General features: G+C 37.3%; 2 protein-coding genes across 12 annotated transcripts in view; both read right to left on the bottom strand.

Annotated features, from left to right (window-relative positions):
* Positions 1–547: 547 nt before the first annotated feature.
* On the bottom strand, positions 548–6,433 carry LOC116253302 (probable rRNA-processing protein EBP2 homolog). 10 transcript variants are annotated; one of them, XM_050077325.1, is made up of 4 exons: positions 6,276–6,433; positions 3,610–3,709; positions 1,770–1,946; positions 548–1,586 (listed from the first exon to the last, which is right to left on the bottom strand). In XM_050077325.1, exons 2-4 carry the CDS (start codon positions 3,670–3,672, stop codon positions 678–680), a joined length of 1,149 nt encoding a protein of 382 aa, XP_049933282.1. In that variant the 5' UTR covers positions 3,673–3,709; positions 6,276–6,433; the 3' UTR covers positions 548–677. The 10 variants fall into 10 exon arrangements, with proteins under 10 accessions (XP_049933282.1, XP_049933285.1, XP_049933288.1 ...); XM_050077328.1 differs by having other exon boundaries at positions 3,610–3,744; positions 6,276–6,391; XM_050077331.1 differs by lacking the exon at positions 6,276–6,433 and adding an exon at positions 6,020–6,195.
* Positions 6,434–8,124: 1,691 nt separating this feature from the next.
* LOC116252306 (probable sphingolipid transporter spinster homolog 2) overlaps positions 8,125–22,311 on the bottom strand; it is a 34,096-nt gene continuing 19,909 nt past the window's right edge. The window contains exons 11-17 of one of the 2 annotated variants that reach the window (XM_031626471.2): positions 21,352–21,428; positions 19,778–19,891; positions 17,906–18,025; positions 16,197–16,325; positions 9,765–9,843; positions 8,699–8,838; positions 8,125–8,503 (exon numbers count right to left, since the gene is read on the bottom strand). In XM_031626471.2, coding sequence (XP_031482331.1) covers positions 8,726–8,838; positions 9,765–9,843; positions 16,197–16,325; positions 17,906–18,025; positions 19,778–19,891; positions 21,352–21,428 — 632 coding nt within the window. In that variant the 3' untranslated portion in view covers positions 8,125–8,503; positions 8,699–8,725. The remainder of the gene's footprint in view (positions 8,504–8,698; positions 8,839–9,764; positions 9,844–16,196; positions 16,326–17,905; positions 18,026–19,777; positions 19,892–21,351; positions 21,429–22,311) is intronic. The other variant, XM_031626472.2, reaches the window with a different exon arrangement.

The raw sequence follows: 22,311 nt of genomic DNA, 5'->3' as shown, positions 1-22,311 counted from the left end.
TCATCCATTCTTAATTAATCAAAAAGACAGGACCCTGTCTGAGAAGAGTTTGCATCGGAGTGGTAACTTATGATGCGGATGTGGAAGATAAAGAACAAAGGGAAGAAATGACGCATAAGTTTTGTAGCACTTTTATATTTGAACAATGCGTCATCGTCTGAACCTCAAACTCTACCTGCTTCAAAAACACCTCCAACGAATATTATTAAATGCATAAGCAGAAAATTCCATAAAGGCTCACGAGCTTTACCACTTATCAAGCTCAAGGGACGTCAAATAGGGATGTAAATAAAATGGCTTTATTCAACAAAAATTAGTTCATTAAAACCTGATTTTCCGGAGCACTTAGATCATTCGAACCCCAGAAACATTTACATAATTTTCCCACAATGACGAAAATACCTTTAGAAAATTTTCACATCATAAGAAATTTTCTTTGATTCGCCAAAGGCTCTCAAAATGGGACGCTAGAGAATGCTCCGGTAAGTTGGCAGAGAAGTGTCCTGGACGCCCACGTCGAGGATGCAGTATAAAACGAATTAAGAAGGCAAAGAAGATGGCGAGTGACTTTGGAATAAGAGAATAAAAAACTTCATGCACTGTAAATCCTTGCCATGCTAAAATATGAAAAACCTAGACGAAAATTTGTTGACATAAAGATATAAACTACAGATGAACTAGTGCTGCTGTCTCCTTTTCTTACTTCGTTTAGCATCACCCTGGTTAAAGCCCCTGAGATCATTAGTTGTTTCTGCAGTGTTCTGTCTCTTCTTACCTTTCCCTCCTCCAAAGCCGTACTTGGCATTCCTCATTTCTCTGTTCTTTCCAGGTTTACCTTTCCTTCCATGACCACCCGCTCTATCACCAGCAGCCACCCCACGCCTCAATTTATTCGTCCTCGCAAATGGCTTTTTTGGACCTTCATCGAAATTCATCTCATCTTTCCCTCCAGAGAACCCGCTACGCTGCCTCTGTTTCCTCCACTTCTTTACTGATTCAATCTCCTCTTTCTTTTGCTTGGCTTTCTCCTTCAGCTTCTGTGCCTGGACTTCCTTGGCTATTCGTTTTGCCTCCCTTGCTTTCCTTCGCTCTTCAGCTTCTTCCAACTTCTTCTTTTCCATCAGGAGCTTGCCCTTCACCTTAACCATGTGAGAGTCGCTCTTCACCATCTCAGCATAGTAGTCTGGAGGCCTGAGGAAGGGAATTCCCATGGACTGCAGTTTTTCAAATGCCTGCTTTGTTCCTTCCAATGCCTGTGTATAGAAAGCTAGCTCCCGAGTCAGGTCATCATTTACATCTATCTCTTGCCCAGGGTCAAAATCAATGCAAAGTTTGTGTATCCAGTCCACATTTTCAGGCCAAGAGATATCAGCAAGCTTAGAACGGAGACCTTCAGCATCATAGATAGCTTCCTTGCTGGGCTCAATCAATCTTTCATCTTCATCATCATCTTCATCCTCATCATCTATTTCTTCTTCTGGTTCCTCGTCTCTTTTTTCTTCTTCAGATTCTTCTGAAGCGAATTCATCTTCCATTTCTTCCTCGTTAAACAAGAGTTGCTTTTCTTCAGGCTGTACCCTCCCGAGCTGATAAAAATTTAGGAAGACATGGAGGAGAAAATTGGTTATGGCACATAAAATTCTTAATGCAAGGAGATAATAAACAAAACTTTTACTCAATAAAATAGTTTTTCTATTCTTCTCAACATCCAACTGCATATAGAAGCTCGGAAAAGTAGAGATGGACAATTTACAACCCTACAGTCACACCTTCTCCTGTTGCCTCTTTAAATGCATGTCATTAGAGGACAACTGATATGCTCTTACAGTAGCATAAGCCATAAAGCCCGAGAATTCTCCAAAACTATGAGAAGTTCTCCTTTCGTCAAAATCTTCAAAGAGTAGTCCTTTGAAACACATACAGCCAGACTTCCACAAAAGATAAGCCTACACAATCCAATACAGAATCTTCTTTAACAGGGTATGTAAGCCTATCCAATATCGCCATTTCATCATTCATGTTTTAGTTACATTATCATTGGTTTTCCGTTTTAGGTAAAATATATCAACTTTAGACAACCTGGAAGATGGTATTAAAGTCATCCAAAATATCCGACCATGAGAGTACAAAGAAACTAGGATGACTTCCACTACCTAACACTGGCCCCAAACCATAGGACACTTTAAGACATGATCCCAAACAAGTAAATACAACAAAGATACCAAAAGTAGAAAATCAAACATCATCGAACCTAGGAACTTCAATCCATAAGGTCCAAAAGTTAAAATTAGTTAAATTTATAAGTTGAAAATATCATGAAGCTAGAAGCCTTCAAAATAGTTGGGGTCCTCTTATTATATTCCAATGAATCACTCATTATGGTGGTACCATCTCGTTCTCCAAATGGAAAAAGGGAGCTGAACAAGGATAGGATGTAGAGTCTATCTGATCTGCTGGTGCAGGAAAGGCTGTTGAGATTTGAATGTAGACATTGGTCTCATAGGTGGTTAAGAATCATTCGACCAAGTAAAGTAACTTTTGTATCCAGAGATGGCACACCAACGGACAGCCTACAAGCTGATAGAAGAAGAGCCAGAAAAGGCACGAAGGTGCCAGATCAACCCTTGTGCACGTCAAACTACAGGTTCCACAAGAATAACTAACAGAAAAAGGAACATAGACATAATAGTTGCATTAGCAGAAACTATGTAGAAGAGTTAAGGTATCAGCTTGGAAAAGTGAATATCAAAACTTCATTTAAACTTGTACAAAGTACGTTAGAAATTCTCCACACATTGCAATATAACAATACACCCAACCCATCCCACTACACCTTTCTTTGTATAGATTAGGCAACTTATCCCACTATACCCATCTTCGCATAGATTAGGGCCATTAGGCAGACCCACTTGTCCAGGGGGCAACCTTCCATCTCATCACAATAGTATTTAGAAGGGGGATTCACCCATGGATGAAGCTTCTTAGGCTACAAAAAAAGAGGGTGGAGAAAACTATTGGAAAATAAGAAATGTACGAGAGTACAATGAACAGAGACGTTGGCCAAGGCGAAAGGACTAAAGCACCAAAAAGTCAGTCTTCTGAAGATCTATTAGAAGACACAAAAAGTTGTAGAAAAGATATCACAAGTCCAAAAACTAAGTCATGACAACATAATAGTAAGCATGGATGCCATAACTATATTAAAATAGCGAACCAGATCTACCATGAGCATATTCAACAAACACTTAGTCTGCATAATACAGGTGCAAGTGCAACACATATCAATCACAGAACAGAAACATTTTCCTACTCAAAAGCTTCCATCAAGCATCTATGTGGATTGCTCTTCCCAACATACATAATGATAAAATAAGAACAATTAAACATAGTGAATATCTTCAATATTAATAAAATCAGGGTAAGCAACAGGTAAAAACGAGGGCATTGGAGGAATTACTACTAATCAGTTTAGTTTACACTTTACAATACACTGAAAAAATGTCACTCCAGTACCATCAAACAAAGGAAAGTATATATATATATATATATATATATATATATATATATATATATATATATATATATATAGAGAGAGAGAGAGAGAGAGACCTTAGAGCTCTTCTTAGTCTTCTTTCTGGTCGCCACCTTCTTCAACAGAGGACCAGTTGCCATGCTCTCTCCCTCGCCCTCTCCGTTACACTTATCAATACTGTTAAATGCAATGAGGCGAAGTGAGCATTAAGCCTATCATCAGGCAAGGCATTGAAGTGTAAGCTTCAACTTTCAAGTTCAAAATTATGAAATATATAATATCCAAACATAAAAATAATGAAAAAATTAAAAAAAAAAGTAAGTAAAATAACAAATATATAAGTAAACAACAATACAAAAAATAAATTGAACTCCCATTAATCATGATGGAAGTGCATGCAAACCACAATAAGCTGTATGTGCAAGATAAAACAAGTTATATACACAATCACGAAATCATACTGAAAGCAACTCAAATAGATGTGAGGTCATCCCCAAATCGACTAATCTTAGCAAAACCTTGTACATGCAAAAAATCACTTAAAATAAATCTGTCCTAATATAAAATTAAACCAAATCCTCCATGGTTGCACAATATTAACATTCACAGATGAACAGCCAAAACTAGAAAACCAAGATTTAGATAACAATATCAACCAAATTAACAAGTACTCAAGTGAATAACAATATATAAAAACAACGAAATCTGCACATCTAACAAAAGTTACAACAAATGGACTCCTCAATGAAAATATCAACAAGTTTCTAGCAATGTTTCAATATTTCTTCTAGACAATTGTTCAATCATGTCTCATCATTGTTACCTTCTTCAGAAATGGACAACTCATATTCTTTTGAATCATCCATGTATTGATACTTAGTAGTTCCATAGTTATATGCACAGTCATGCATAAATAAAACAAAATTCCAAATATATCGAAATGATATCAATCAAAGTAACAAACCACACAATTTAACAAATGATATCATCACATCATCACATTAAGACGTTCCTTTCATACAGTCTCATAGATAATCTCATAAGTCATAAAAAAAAAAATGCTGACAATAATCGTAAGCTGCATAGTGCATAACTTATAACTTATAAGTTATAATCAAATTAAATATAACTCGACAAGGCTGAAGGGCATATGCAAAACCACTCGACAAGCGCATTGCAAGTTACAGACTTATAGTCTTCACAGAACACGGCATGAACAGTCTCATTTAGTAAATTTCGAGCATTGCAAATTACAGTTTTCAGTTTTCACAGAAGAGAGAAAACCAACAAAACACGGCATGAACATGGAGCAGGAAATTGAGATGGCATGAACAGGGAGCCAGTTACATAGTCACTATGCGGTAATGGTCAGTAAACCAGTGCAGTTCCACCAACGAAGGAGGATTTGGGTATCTTTGGCTGAGATGATTCAAGCTCAAGGTCGGACAAGCTCAAGATCGAATTTCACACAATATCCCACAGGGATCCAACAAAAATCAGACCCCATTACACATGTGCACAAGCTGTCAACCCCCCAAAAAATTGAGGTAACCCTAAAAACAGCCAAAATCGTATAGAAATTTTGCATATTAGGCAGCCATTAGATGTACCAAACCTATCGTCGATGACTCGCTGCCCGTCGCCAATCGCCAGCCGCTGCCAAGCTCCCGCCGGACGTCCGACGGCAGCTGCCCAAACTGTCAAACCCCCAACAGTAGCAGCAACCCTAAAAACTGCCTAATAAAGATACCGTCCGTCGCCAGCCGCTCCCCAAAGTCGCTAGCGAACCCAAGCACCCGCCGCCGAAAGAACAAACAAAATCGAGAGGGAGAAGACGAGCGTCGGGGTTTTTTTCGAAAGTCATATGGTTTGAATCTGGTTCCGACCCGGAACCAGATCCAAACGTACCACCACCACGTACCAGCGTACCGGTTTTGCCGTACCGGCGCACCGGTACGGGTACGCTGGCCAAACCGGCGTACCATATGGTTATCGCTCATTTTTCCCATTTGATTTTTGACATTATCCTATTGCTGTATTGCTGAAATTACAGAACCAAATGAGAAAAGTGGAACGGAGTTTGGTGACCTCATTGTTTCAATCCAATTACCACAAACTTTTTATTTGCAGAACACCCAACATAATATTTATGAAGCTATGCATCCAACAATATTTAAAATATGAGAAAACCGCAAACATTTATTTACAGTCGGCTTGAACCTATATACTAATTCCAAGCTTATTTCTATCCTAAAGAGAAAAGTACTCCAAACAACCATAAAATTAATCAAATTCTGAATTAAAATAAAATAGCAAGACGACTTAGTCTGAAAACCTAGATTCGTCTACACTGCAACCAACTACGCAAAACGAATACTAGCCTGATTCGAGTCACCATAAACTCATTCGTAAAAGGAACCAGTCAACAATTTGAAGAACACTATTTTCCTAACCTTAATCTACATGATAATGACAACAAAAACTTACAGAACGAACCAGGTTTGCCACCGGCAAATTGCTATCAACGTCTTCAGCCAACAGCGGCTGAAAATGAGAAAGCTCCGGCGAAAACCCGAACTGGTTACACTCTTAAGAGAACTATTTCTATCCCAAACACGTTCAGCAATGTCAGCCGCAATAGAATCTAACTGAACAGACGCAAAAGAGGGGCGAAGGAGTTGTCATTCCTCCACAGGGAGAGAGAGAGAGAGAGAGAGAGAGAGAGAGAGAGAGAGAGAGAGACCTCCGATCGCCGGCCGCTGGTGGTAACAATCGAGAGAGAGAGAGAGGGAGTGGGGCGCCGACTGCGAAAGTGGAAACCCTCGACTTTGCGAAGCGAGAACTCAAAGGAGAGAAGCGGAATTTTAAAAATAAAAAGTGAGGACATTAATAACGTTTGTCAAAAGTTATTAACGTCGTGCCTGCCTGAGGTCAGGCCGAGGCACGCATGATAACTTTTCATCCGTACGCTAACCTAACCAACTATACTTTGTGGTTCTCACTTGAAGGTTTCATACAATATCATGTTTTCATCACAATTTTGACTCAATTTTAACCGTTTGTTTATTGACATGAATTTTTTTTTTTTTTGGTTTAGAAGTCAATTATGACATTGTCAACGGTTTTTAACAGGGAAAAGAAAAGAGAAATAAAACGTCGCTCACCCACTTCATATAGCCATACGTTTATTTCGGAAATGGCTTTCTAACATACAAGAAAAGACGGATAGATTTGCAAAATTATCTTACTGTTGAGTGACAATAAATTCATTGTTTGTTTAAGTTGATCTCTTCCAATGCGGTTGCCAGGTCAAACCATTTATCGTTATCATTATTATTATTATTACTAATGCTGTTGTTGTTGCTGTGAAAAATGAAGCAGAACCTGCAGTGAGCTTTGGTGTGAGTTGATTGTAGCTCAAGTTTGATTCTCATCAACATACTTATTCCTCTACAATGATGTTTTTTTGTGCCATCACAAACCTTACTAATTAAATTCAAATTAGCGGCATCGTTAAGTGAAAAATGACACTTTAATTGCTTTTCTGGCAAGCACTAAATGTCATTTTTAATTTGTCATAAGAGTTCTTTGTTGAGCAAAAAGTTAAAAATTTGAGAAACCACTCTCTCACACACACATCTTCATTGAAACCTGGATCCGTGTTCAATTAAGTGATGAATAGCGATGACGATTGAGAAGGAAAAATGCCGTCATAATCTGAAGATAGCTGAAGCACCCAAGGGTTACTGTTTGTTTATTATTGTTAATGTAAAATTACACTTTCACGTCAAAACAAAATCGAAACCCGAATTTGAACACTGAAAAAAAACAAAGGGAGAGACAGTCTAATGACTGTAGAGAGAGAATTCATAATAAAATCAAGAAGGCATCCACACTGAAGACCAACAAAAAGCCCGAAAATATGAAAACGGCAAAGCCCCAAGCAGCACAAACCAAAACCAGCTCATAACAGATTCAAGAAATGCAGTGGAAGGCTGCAAGAGAGGAAAGAAAAGATGGAAGACCTCATCGTGGTTGGTAATCCCAGTTCCAAAAAGACGGGGGATCCCAAGCCCACCATTCTCAATGGGCAAGAGGGTAACGGACTAAGTGGCATTTCCATTCCTTTATCGATCAACCGAAAGGTCCCCTCAAGATTTTTTCAAAATGGAAGAAATGAAGAGTCAGATAATTTGCTGTAGTATGACGGTCCATGGTTGGCATGTTTACTGGACATAGTTCAATTCCCACGATATTAAAAAGAACAGAAAACACAGAAATGCTTGCTGATTATGTGTCCAAGTTAGGGTCAGAAAGGTACAGCCAACGGCTTTTGTTTTTGCTCCAAGGATTATGGCCTGGTTACATTTCCAACCCACTCAGGAGAGAGAGAGAGAGAGAGAGAGAGAGAGAGAGAGAGAAGGATGTCCAAGTTAGGGTCAGAAAGGTACAGCCAACGGGTTTTGTTTTTGCTCAAGGATTATGGCCTGGTTTCATTTCCAACCCACTCAGGAAAAAAAGAGGGAGAGAGAGAGAGAGAAGGACATGGCAAACCAGATTAACAGGGGGTAGTCACTGTCTTGATATGTTCATGATAATAATTGCAGCGACAGCTGCCACTGGAATAAAATGAAGGAATTTACAAGGGTTTTCTGTTATGTGCATCAGATTTCATGCTTGAAACTATAAACGACCAGAAAAATATTTTGACGGAAACAAACCTGAATTTACATGCATTACAGCAATCAAATTACCCAAACAAATTCTAGGTGTCTTGCAAACTCAGACTGCACCGAACCGGCTCCACCTTTCACATTTGGCCGAACCCTGATGCTGAAAGCATCCAGTTCCATACATATATACAATAGAGTAAGGCTGATCCACTGCCACCGCTTTATGTAGTGTAAGTACTCCTTACGCTTCCATTCCAAAGCATAACCTTCTGACAGCTGAAACAAATCTGCAGCCTTGCTGGCACAACCAACAAAAGGGCATATCAAAAACTGCATACCATTCTTGCTCACCGATAAGCATGAATCTGTTTGCTTTGATGCGTCACAAATTCAAGCCACCAAATTACAAGATATCAAGAAAGCACACAATTTGTCCAGCAAGAGCAACAGATAAGAAATCTGAACATTTAGAGATGCTGTACATTGCTCATACCTTGGACAATAAGCGTTTTGGTTTATTTCAAGCCTCGATGCCAACATCCAGCAAAGGAGTCCGGTTTGAACTTTCCAGCGTGCTAACTTCCTTGAGATCGTCATCTTCATTAAAACGGTCCACACTATGAAGAAAAATGCCTGGGAAGCAGGTCAAAGGATGAGAGTTTTGCTTGGCCCTTTGGACAAGCCATGTTCATTCACTTGTTTGTAAAATATTTTCTTCTTGAGCATCTACCCATGCATGTCCATACCATACAGGTAATGGATGGACATACAACAAAGTTCACAGCTGGTGCCTGGTGGTACCAATCTGTGCACAGCGAAGTTGCTGGCTGGGTTAACTAGGCTGCAGCAAAGCAGTCACAGGGCATGGTGAACAAAATCAAAGAAATAATGGATCATGAGTGCCCTGGCGCCATCCAAGGTGCAAAGACATTTGCAGGTGACTGCAGTGAATAGAAATATCATCCAGACGGGTGAACATCCCTAAGAGGAAGAAGAGCAGGGAAGAATAGTGGGAGATGAAAGTGGCAGCCCACAGTTGTAAAAATTTAGGGACAAGAATAACTTGAGAATTAACGATTGAGAAGTCAAAGGCAGTTAGAAGTGAAAACCTTTTTAACTTTCTAGGACATGGAAAAAATCAAATCCCATACTATAAATCACTGAAATAAGCATATAATGTCAGTCATTAAGCTACACAAGTATACAAGTGATAGCAGTTACGATTATAATATTTGATTCAACAGAATGAGTGCCATTTTTATGACCAATGTGCATTTAAAATCATTACATGCATGAATACCCATTGGCTGTCCAATACATAAGAAATTGCTTTCCACTGAAAAAAATATATACAGATAAAGAACCTGAGTTACTGACAAGTTTGGGGGTCCAATCAGGTTGAGAAAAAAGACAAATAGTCAGCGAGCAGATGACATAATGAAGGAAAAGGCAAGGCAACTGCGTCAGCGTGTTACCACAGTAAAGACATCAGCACAAGAAAATTCTAGCTGAAAAAATTTCACCAACAGATATGTAACAATCAAAAACCAATTAGGTACCTCCAAACCATATAGCTGCAGCTATGAACAGAATAGATGTCAGTATAAGGGCAGTTTCCCTCCAGTTATTCACATAGTCCTGAAAAAATCAGTATATCAGATCAGCAGCACAAGGACAGACTTGACATTTAGGAATGTTATAGCCTACACATTTTTTTATTCTAAATAACAGAGAAGATTGAAAGAAAATCCCTTCTGTCTCTTCTTTTCGATTATCAACGATGGAATCGAAGAGTCATAACCAAAAGTTAATCAAATAGGGAGAACCCACAAATAGAGTAGGTAGAAAATACATGTCTCTACACCACAAAACAGTTGAGACCTAAACAATTTGTTCGGTTCAATGTCAACAATCAAAATATTGGAAGAGAACATGGAAGCAGCTCAAACTTAGATATAGTTTTGGGATCTAAATGTGTGTGTTTGTGTGTGTGTGTGTGTGTGTGTGTGAGAGAGAGAGAGAGAGAGTTAAAACAATCAACTACAGACTACAGTATGAAACTTGGAAATTTATGAGCATGTACCAAATACTCAAACTAAATGCAACTTACATATACAAATGTAAAGAAAATGCAAAATTAATTTGTTTACATGAAACAGAGACACAGGACCGAGCAGAAAAATCAATTGGATTACAATATTAATAGTGAGAACAGTAGTTAAGTGCATTGAGGTTATTAGAATTTTAGAAAGTTGCTTAGTGCCCTATTTAATCATTTTTACTTTCTGGATGGACTTATTTGTAATCTGTGTATCTCCCCTCTAAACTCTATTTAAGAGAGATTAGAGCTAATCTAATATATGATTCTCTTTTCTCTCAAACATATTCAACATGTTATCAGGGCTGCCGGTTCCTAGGAGGGTCTGACATGAAAGCTGCTTGAGTAATCTTCTTCCTCCTTCCTCGGTCTTCTCTCTTATTCTTTTTCTTCTTTAGAAGTGGGTTTTTGTCTTTTTGATTGAAGGAAGTGGTGGTGCAGCCGTGTGATCCTAGATTTGATTGCCGATGGTAGAGTAACCTTTTAGGCAATCAGATCTCATCGTTGTGGATGAAGTCAATGTTGGAGATCAACCTCCAACCTGTTCGTTGTTGTTGATTTTGAAGGCAGATCCCTGTAGCAAACGTCGTTGATTGTAGCAGACTGAGTGTATCTGCTGTGTGTTCTATGTCAATCAGCATATTAGTCAGCATATCAGCCGGTGGAGTTGCTGCAGCAGCTGTTGACTGAAATTTTCAGATTTGATGTGCCAGAATTTATCAAATCTGTAAGCTGATTTAAACCAAAAAGGTCATCGTGATCTGCTTATTCCCTCTTCAGCGTGGAGCTTTTGTGGTTCGAAAGCCCTAATTTATCATCTACCTTCTTAGTCGTGGTATTTTGATGCTCCTATTTTTATGTTGATAGTATTTTGGGCTGATTCCCTGCCTTACATTGTGGACCTTTTATTCTATAATGTGGAGTTTTGAGGGTTATTGCTGCTGATTTTTTTTTTCCATAAAGCTATCACTACTGTTGCATTGGTCCCATTGGATCACCTCTATCTATCGTTGAAACTCAAGATATTCAGACAAGTCTCAGCTCTACAGAATTCAGTCTTGGTGTTCGGTCAATGAGCAAATATCATGGAAGACTCTAAAAGATCAAAATTTTTTATGCTACAACTGAATACAAGGCTTTTGCTAATCTGTTTTTTTATGGATCTTCAGTGAAGTTTGATGACTATAATCATGAATGCTGGTCCAGGACTTTCATGATGTCAGTTTCCTGGCACCGAGGAAAACATATTCTGCTTGAACCTGAACCAGACAAGAAAATTGATAAGTATGCTACTTGGGTGGAAGATAATGACATAGTTATGCCATGGATTATGGATAGTGTGCAGCCCTACACTGTAGATGGTCTTGTGTATCATTTCACGGCTAAGGAGAAGTGGGACAACTTGAAAGTTATGTATTTGCAAGACAAAAATGTTAACTGTGTCCTTCAAGTTGAATATGAAATCTTCAAGATATAACAAGGGGATCAAACACTTGCCTAATATTATGCATCTGTCAAGGCTGCCTATGAGAGTCTCAATTCGGTTAGTCCTCCCTGCTTCCACTGCAAAGTTAATTAAGAGAAGACGATGGTCGAAGATTCATGTCAGATCTATCTCCATATTACTCGGTTGGTAAAGCACATATGCTCACAGGATTAGATATTCCCAAGCTTATGGATGCCTACAATCGATTAAGTAGATTTGCTATGACTCTCAGACACAACATCCGACCCTAACTCTTCCTCTGATGCACCTACTGCTGCTTTAGCTTCTTATGAGGTCATGGCACTATGAGCAGCATACGGGGAAAAGGTCGAGGATGTACTGGTGGAAGCAGGAGTGGTGGCAGGGGAAGACTGTAGTGTACCTTGTGTGGAGAACAGGGACACCTTGAAGACTGTTGTTGGGACAAGCATGGGTTTCATGTTTCAACATCTGCTCCAAACAAGACTATGGCTAAGGTGGCCACTTCAGTCACCATGACAATCGCCCCCCTTGTAGCTGATTCTGTTCGCCTAAGCAAAGCATAATATGACAAGCTAATTACCCATGACCATAACTCTGCTTTAATGACTGCTTTCCAGTGGATACAGATATAGCATGTTCAGCAGGTAATACTAACTCACCCAACTAGGCAATGGATCGTTGACTTGGGAGCTTCACAGCACTTTTGTAGCAGCAATAGTCAATTGATTAAATTGTTGTCTTTGTTTACATGACAGTCACACGGTGTTACTTTGCCAGATGACCGAGCTTCTCCTGTTGTTGGGAAGGGAGAAGCGTCCATATCTCCCAATCTACATATTTGTGATGTCCTTTGTGTCCCTGCCTTTCCACAAAACTTATTGTTTGTGAGTTGTCTAACGAAAGATCTTAATTGTTGTGAGATTTTTAATCCTCTGCATTGTGTGTTTCAAGACTTATTGACAAGGACGACGATTAGTGGAGCCCATGAGTCGGGTGGAGTGTACTACTTCAATGAACCTACTGGTGGACCTCATATATCTGTGGAGTATACGTCCAGTTTATTTTAGTGGCATCTATGTCTTCGTCATCCTTCATTGCCTAAGCTTCGTTGTGTCTTCCCTCATATCTTTTTGTCTATGTCTTTGAGTGTGATGAGTGTTAGATAAGAAAACACAATAGGAACTCATTCCCATCTAGTCATCGTTTCTTTGTACTACTACATGTGGATATATGGGGGCCTAGTCATACTCCTACTAAGTCTTTGTGTCGATACTACCTAGTTATTGTGGATGAGCTGTCATGAGTTTTTGTAATAAAAGAGAGATCAGATGCACCTTATATTCTCAAATCATCCATTATTGGAATAAAAACTTAGTTTTCCTTTTTTGTCAAGGTAGTCCGCACTAACAATGCCCTTGAATTTAATTCCTCTCAACGGTTACAATTTTATCGTGATAATAGAATCCAACACCAAACCACTTGTCCTCGCTCATCCCAACAAAATGGAGTGGCTGAAAGGAAACACAAACATCTTCTAGCTGTGGTCCGTGCAATTATGACACATTCTAACATGACAGCTTCATTCTGGGAAGATGCTAGACTTATTGCTTGCTACCTTATTAATAGAATGTCATCTTCAACAATAGATAATCAAATCCCTCTTCAAATTATACACTCTAATGGGCCATTATTCCACATATCTCTTAAAGTGTTTGGATGTGTTTGCTTTGTGCACTAAGTGCAAATGTCACCTTTTGAATCGGTCCCATACTTCTCCAGTGTTGGTCACCATATACAATTTGAAACTAGTGACAATTTTCCCTTGTCTATCCCTCCTACTCCTCTTGAGTCATGGCCTACTCTATCTCATTCTCCTACCCGGTTCTAAGACCCACCATTGGTCTACTCTCGACGGCCCACTTCTGCTCATGGTCCCTCCATATCATCTCCTCTAGAGGTAAGTCTCCTTGTCTTGCCTGACGAGACTATGATTAAGCATGATTATTCTATAGAAGCTCCACTTAGCGATGATGTCTTGCCTATTTCCCTACGCAAGGGTACATGGGATGATGGGAATAATTGGCAAAAATATGCAGACATTTATCTCAGCCTTGTCTACCACGTCCATTCCTATATGTCATCAACAAGCTTTTCTTAATCCTAAATGGAAGCGGACAATGCAAGTAGAGATGGATGCTTTACTTTCTCGAGGTACAAGGGAATTGGTTTCTTCTTCATCTGATGCAGATATAGTTGGCTGGGTCTATACTATCAAAAATCTCTCAGATGGCTTGAGAGATATAAGGTTCGCTTGGTAGCTAAAGTATATGCTCAAACTTATGGTGTGAACTTTTTTGAGACCCTCTCTCATGTTGCCTGACTAGAGACTATATGAATGGTTGTTGTTGTAACCGTGCACTATGGATGGAGTCCCTCTCAACTAGATGTTAATTATGTGTTTCTCTATGGTGATTTGGTTGAGACCATTTACATGTAAGAACCACCTAGCTTTGAATTGGAGAGTGTGAAAAGGTTTATAGGTTGAAGAAAGCCATATATGGGCTTAAGCAAGCCCAAGAACATGGATTGAAAAGCTATACGAAGTGATGTCGGGAGCAAGCTTGGGCATCGGTCCGAGCCAGCCCGACATCCAAAAACCGGGCCCAAGCCCAGCCTAACTCAGAAAACCCGAGCCTGGGCCCGGCCAGATTAAATTTAAAAATATATTTTTAATATAAAATAATATATAAATATAATTAATTATAATAAAATATTATAAATATAGATATATATATATATATATATTAATAAAAAAATTAAAATTAAATTATCGGGCTTATCGGGTCGGCCCGGCCCAGGTCCCTTTTTCCCGGGCCTGGGCCCAAGTCGGGCCCGGTACCCTGCAGCGGCCCGGGCCAATGCCCAGCCTTAGTTGGGAGTTGATTTGTAGTGATCTCCGTCTAACTAGTCATTATTTACTAAGAAGATCATGAAGGACATTCTGGTGATGGTAGAATATGTTGATGATATCATTCTTATAGGGGACTCTAAGGAGGAGATTGTTGAAACCTAGATGTACTTGCAAAAGTACTTTGTCACTAAGCATCTTGACCCACTTAGATATTTCTTAGGAATAGAAGGAGTAGGGAAAGCTCAATGTGGGAATATATTATTGATTTGCTCAAGGAGACTAGGATGCATGGCACCAAACTTGCAAACAATCCTATGAATCTGTATCTCCAATTGTATCAAGATGATTCAAAACTGATAGATAGTAAGTCATAGCGGTCATTTATTGGCAAACTCCTATATGTTACAGTTATTCAACCATACATCTCTCTAACTGTGGGAAAGTTAAATCAGTTTATGGAGAAACCACACAAAATTCATTGGGAAATAGCCATGATGATTCCCAAGTACTTCAAGGCATCTCCTGGCAAAGGACTTTTATTTAAAAAATGTGACTCTCTTAACATCATCGCTTACACGAATGCAGATTATGTGTTAGAGATTGGGCATGGGATCACGGGTCGTGGCCCATTGGACTGACCCGATAACATCCATAAATGGGGTCGACAAGCCAAAAAAGGGATTATAGCAGAGAATAGTTGGTGTTTCCTCTGGAAGGAGAACACTAACCTGGGATTACGGCCGATGTGTGTGTGTTCCTCAAGGATCTCTTGTAAGGGGTTGTACCTATTAGTGGTGGCTAACATTATGTTGGATTGACTAATGACAAGAGATATAAAACTAGGTATTGTATCTTTGTAGGAGATAATTTAATTACTTGGCAAGAAACAAGTGGTACTTGCAAGATCTAGCTAGAGTCTAAGAATCGAGCAATAGCCCAAACTACCACTGAGATGATGTGGGTCAAAAATACGCTAACCTGTCTAGGAATAAAGGTTGTGCTCCCAATGACGATGATATGTGATAATAGGGCAGCAACTTATATAGGCAACAATCTAATATTTCATGAAAGGACCAGATATATTGTAGACTGTCATTATATTTGAGATATGGTTCAAGCAGGGAACATTTCTACAGTTCATGTTTCTACTTAAGAGCAAGTTGCAGACATGTTTACTAAACCCTCATCTATATTTGGATTCTCAAAATGTTGTAACAAGTTGAGCATGATAAATATATAAGCTCCAGATTGAGGGGGAGTGTTGAGAAAAATAGCTAAGTGTGTTGGGTGGCTATTAGAATTTTAAGAAGTTGCTTAGTGCACTGTTTAATATTTTTTATTTTCTTAATGGACTTATTTGTAATCTGTGTATCACCCCTCTAATCTCTATTTAAGAGAGATTAGGGCTAACCTAATAGATAATTCTCTTTACTTTTGAACACATTCAACAATTAAGACATAGATGCAGTCAAAACAAATTGATGATTGCATGAAAGAATTAAACCAACACAAACCTGAAGAACACCAACAAGTGGTGATGAGGGCACATCTCCAAAAATATGGATAGAGACAGTAGACATAGCCATCGAGAGTGGTCTCAAACTGGGTTTGACACAATGAAGGCATACATAGTTCACAGGAGCCTGCACAAGCAGAACCAGTAAAAGTCCATGAAGCAAGAACATGTATTATGTATAGCGTACACTACTTGCTCCTCGAACAGCAAATCATTAGAGGCAATCACACAGCCAAACCTTTTTCCTACTTTAGTGCCCTGAAATAATTTGTGAGTCTAGCACATATGTATTTCAAATTGAAATTTGCAGAAATATGATCAAATTTAACTCTATATCATATACATGCACAAGGTGATGACTCCGAAACATAGCCAGAAATACCATTCCTAGGTTTTTAAGGGTGAGGTTTTCCACAGGTAGAAGTTTTTTTTTTTTTTTGAGCTTTGGCATTTGTTTTCAAAAAATGGAAAAAAAAAAACTCAAAATTAAGTAAAAGTACAGCAAAGGAGAAACTAATAAGAAATCATAAAAAGTAACTACACAAAATCATAAAAAATGAGGCTTTAGAGATGATAAAAATGGTTTAATTTAAGTTTGAATTTTCAACCAGGGGCAGAGCCAAGGGTCCTTGGCCCCCTTCAGATTTTCAGAAAAAAAAAAATTCTGCTTCTATCTTTCAAAAATTTTAATTTAGTCTATATGAAAGTTTTGAAAAATTATGCTTTGGTCTTGTCAAAATTTTGAAACTATAGCTTCCCCGCTCCCCCCAACCAAAACAAAGAAAAAAAAAGGGAAAACCTTCTAGTTCCACCCCTATAGACAACGACAACTAGAATTAAAATTTGACCATCAATATCCAATATAGCAAAGTGTACATCATAAATGAAAACTACAACAAATGAAACCGGCAAATACAAAGCTACAATCAAGATGAAAATTAGAAAATGGAAACTGAAAAATAAAATAAACTGGCAGGTAAAGACCATAATTTGATGGCAACAATGCCTTTTTTAAAATAACTTCAATGATGGGGATAAAAACGAAAAAAAAGGTGAAACAATTGCAATAATAGTGTGTTAAATATTTTTTTTGTGCTTTCTTTACAGAAACACATTTTTGTAGTCTTTTCACCTTTTTAAGGTTAATATCACATTTTTTTACATCTATGGTTACATTCTGAAGAACACCCAGCTTACAAAAATCCTATTGTCCACAGTCAAGAAAAAGTTCAAGAGCCTATCACACTGTAAATTCTGTAATGGATCAGGAAAAGAAAAAAGGAGAACATGAAAATTTCAAAACCTTGAAATTCTTATTGCCACCACAAAATGCTAAAACATAAAAAAGACATTAAAAATTTTTGAACAGGAAGCAACAGAAGCTAGAATACTTGAAGAGTACAAGGGACTTGTCAACATATGCTGTCTTGCAGTGTCAGCCTAAGGGCTAGCACAATTCACTACTTACCAACAGATCAAGATCATTAAGCCATATATACCCACATTACATGATATGATAGTTTCTCATATGAGATACCACTAATTTGGCATTCAAACTAACACAAAGTAGTTCATACAATTAAAAAAAAATGTGTACAAGATCTGAAGCAACATTTTTCCTAAATGCCATGCCGTTAAAATTGCATATACCATAAACCAAACAAAAGAAAGGCATAATCCATATCAAGCAGGGAAGAGAGAAGAGACCTGTGTTGCAAAAACAAGCAACTCGCCAATTGAGAAAAGGATCACAAAACCATATAATTTGGGTGACAAGAAAGACGAAAAGCAAAATACAGCTCCAAATAAAGTTGCACCAGAGAGAAGCTGCAAAAGAAATACATTGTTAAAATACCTGCATAAGCAGCAATGATGCGACATTGCAATACAGGATCCATAAGTCAGCATGATCCAAACAACTTCACAAAAATGTGACAAAACATTATTTTGAACTTATATAAATTCATTAAGCCTAAATATTAAGAAAGAACTTCTACATGAAATTAAAAATAAAAATAAAAGATTCATGTTACAAAAAATTAGGGCTTTCATTATAAGAGACTATCACTATGTCTATCCTCCAAACCAAAGAATTGTAATTTGATACTGTTAAATGGTTTGAAGACTCCAAGGAATAAGTCATATAGAATACAAATTTATTTATTTTGATACCCACTTAAGCATCGAGAGCAATTGAAGTGGTCAATTTCAGTGATTTAAAATGAAAATGTGCAAGTTGTAGGTAGCATAAGCTTGTTGTTACATTATGTTTGTGCAATTCATGTTTTCTTTTTTCTGAATTTTTCATATTTTTATATTTTTGAATTTAATTTGTTTAGCATATAAAATTAAGATTGTGAATTTTTAAATTAAAATATATTAAATATCTAATTTTGCATCTTTGAGCTGTACCAAGATATTGGCTTGGATGTTTTGATCTTCATTTTCTTTGATTAAATTCTATACTTTACACTTTATATTTTATAGACATAATAAATTACCTTCATTTTCATAGATAGGCATGCCACAAAAGTGTAGGGTTTAAATACAGTTTCAAAAAACTTGGGTACTGATTAGGTGAGAGTAGTCACATGGGTATAGAGCATTTAAAAAAAATGGGTCCAAGGACCGGGCCGTACACACACCCAGACATAATATGCATATATACATATACATATATACATACATATATATATATATATATATATATATATATAAAACAAGGTGCCCCGAATATACTCTTACTCATGGGAAAAAAAATTAACTCCATGCAAATTTCATTGTGTATGAATATTTCAAGATAAATGAACACACTAAATAAATTTAAGCTCCCAAGAAATTAATTAGATAACGAGCTAATTAAGCTGCTTTCTCTCTCTCTCTCTCTCTCACACACACACACAAAACCTACAAAAGGGCAAATTCCATTAAAAGATGTTTATCTTTTTAGAAATGTGATTAATTGGATGACTTGTGAAGTCTTGAATTCATGCAGGTCTCTCTTTTCCTATGTAAAGTAAATGAATATTAAGAGACATTAAGTTTCAAGAAAAAGTGATTAAAACGATGACTTAAATGCAACTCTAGCTCCTAATGTACAATAAAAGACACTTCAAAATTCATAGTCACAGAAAATGCATCTTTTTCGAAAAAAACTCAAAAAAAAAGCACGATAAATTAACTAGCTGTTTAAAACTTTAAAAAAACGTGTTTTTAAAAAAAAAAGACATTTTTAACGCATTTTTTCGTGTATTTTTCAGTTTTTTCATTTTTTCAGTTTTTTTAATGTCAAACAAATTTTTTTTTTATTTTCTATTTTTTCAAGCTCGTTGTATTATATCCAAGAAAAACCTCGCCGTTTACTCCGAGACGTTATTTGTGACTATGCTTCATTCAAAGAAGTACCAAAAAAAATTAAGACAAGATTGACCCTAGTCAAAGTAGACTTAGTCCAAAACTAGACAGGAAAGAACAGAAAAATGTATTTTCTGTAGAGTCGAGCTGTGTCAACATATAGAGCTACTGATGATGGCTGAAGACAATGTGAGAGTTTAATTAAAAATATAAAACTGAGACTACCTTAAATGCGTTGCGGATAGTAGAATTTATGTGATCTAGAATGTAGCCTCCAGCTAATGTTCCAAATATCCCACATACAATTGTGATTCCTCCAAAAAGCAAATCTGCATTGCTCTGCCAAAAGGTAAAGAAATTATGAAGAACAGATTATAAGAAAGAAACAATTAGGACTAGGAGAGAATGATTATATTGTTCTATAACAACACATTCGATTTTGATGAACAGAAAAACCAGCAGAGAAGTCCAATTGTCCAAGCAAATCCAAGAAACTTCATAAGCAAAGAACAAGTAAAATAGGCATAAAGAATAATTACCATCAATCATCTAACAAACAAGGGCCATGAACATAAAATATTCTAAGGCCACAGCTTAACGCAGCCCTTCAACTAGTTTTGACCTCAATCCAAACAGGAGTTCACAGATAGGCAAACAGGAAGGATTTTGTCTTATAACGCTTCCTTAAACCCTCTCCTTTTTTACTGCTTTTTCTTTCTGATAAACACAAATATTCATTTTGCCAAAAACAGAAAGAAGCCTGACTTCATTTCCTAACAGTCATTCCTTAGATAGCCAACAAGACTAACTCTATAGCTTCCATATTTCCATTAGAAGCCATTTTTGCACAAAGATAACAGGCAGGTGATAACTGGTAACAGACAGGCAACGAAGACCTGGTATGAAGCAGAACCCCTTTTCAATAAAATCATCACTTCACCTCGTTAATGAAATTCTTCCTTTATTAGGTCCTCATGAAGACTGTCATTTCTTCACATCAACTGATGGAGGAGACAACCATAGTAGACGATCACTAAAACCATAAACTGGTGGCCATTTATCAATACAAATAAACAACACAACCTAAACCATTCTTACGTGCATCTGAGAAAATATAGGCAACTTTTTTCATCTGCTGATCAACACTTTCAAAGTAATTCAAGTGCATCCAATTACGCTAGAAAATTGACCTCCTGAGATGATGAGAACTTCCAAAGCACTAGAAGTATCATACTAACATATTTGAACCAAAAAATCACCATACATTTGAGCAAGGGAAGAATTATATAGGAATCTGTAAAAGTGAACTAACTTAAATATGTTCTAAATATCAAGAAAAATGAAGGACTGCACTTTAGCAAGGGTATGAATGCATATCAAGTTTCCATGCATAATTAGGTTGAGAATCTTGAGATGCAAAATCAACCTTGGTGGTGTATAGAGCAGTTCATAATGTTTCCCAACCAGAATGAATTACTTCTATAAGAGTAATGCCTCCTGGAAGCAGTGACTTAGTGCATTGTTCAATAGACTACTTGAATGAGCTTAGTGGTACAGAAAAGAAGCAGGACCTTTTTTATTCTGAAGATAACAATACGGACCAAAAGAATATCGAACCATTTTGTACCAGAAAATATTTGCAGATTGAGAAGGAAAAAGAGATATAGCAATAAAAGGAAAAGCTAAATGATATATCATCTAACTGAAGCAGGTGCTAAGTAAAAAAAATCAAAATGTCATGCACCACTCAAAAAAAAAAATAACAATGGAAGATGACATAAGTAAGTTGAGGAATTTACCATGTTATAGATAGCATAACCAGCCTTCGGCCCCCAATATGAATAGGCACCAATAACAAAGTTGTATGATATGTACCCTGAAATATCATAGCAAGAGAAAATTGAACTAAATTAAAATGAGACAAGGTTGTTGGGTTTCAAGGCTGTCTATGGGAAAAGCATCACTAAGAAAATTAAAAGCATATTTATTTTCCAACACTGCAGCCATGTTCTAAAACAGTATAACCATGTAAACAGAAATTTCAATAAGTGGAACCCTTCCAATAAGTAATCTTCATCATTGTGCAATGTAAAATAGTTATTCATAGACAAATTTTGAACTTTAAGCTAACGTTAAGAAAGAAGATGACATATCAAGTTACACCTTTGAGAAGTTTTATGAACACAAGGATGTGGATTAAAGGATAATTGGAACTTCTACTTGACTTAACCAGACATTTGGAACTAGACTCCATGGCTCTGTCTTGATAGATTTTGTCATCTAAATCAAATCCTTCAGCAGTTGTCCTCAGAATTTTATGTTTTTGCCCTTGGGTTCGTAAAATTTTTATACATTCACATAAGTGAATAAAATGTGAGGGAGCTATAAGAAAAACCTCACCAAATAGATGGAATTTTTTGGTCTTCACAAGGAGAAGCTCCACTAAGCTTTATCGGGAATCTATGCAGAGTATTTCTCAACATGCATGTCACCAGCTGGGCAATGTTTATTTAAGCAGGAAACCAGGTACCACCAAAACATTCAGTTGAATAGCTGCCTACAAGTATACCCGGCAGGGAAAGCTAGCAAACAACTAGAAGAATGTACATCCTGGCAGGCTGGCACAAAGAATTGTCATAGTTGGCCAGACCAAAAAAATTCTAGAGTCTACACCCACAGAGACTTAACCTCCTCTCCCTTGACCAACCCTTGGCTGTATTTTGATGTAAGAACTAAGGCCTAAAGGACAGATATGAGAC

Source organism: Nymphaea colorata, chromosome 4 (assembly GCF_008831285.2).
Source record: "Nymphaea colorata isolate Beijing-Zhang1983 chromosome 4, ASM883128v2, whole genome shotgun sequence".
Lineage (NCBI taxonomy): Eukaryota > Viridiplantae > Streptophyta > Magnoliopsida > Nymphaeales > Nymphaeaceae > Nymphaea > Nymphaea colorata.
The sequence above is the reverse complement of the archived record's forward strand: the minus strand, read 5'-3'. Positions and strand labels throughout refer to the sequence as shown.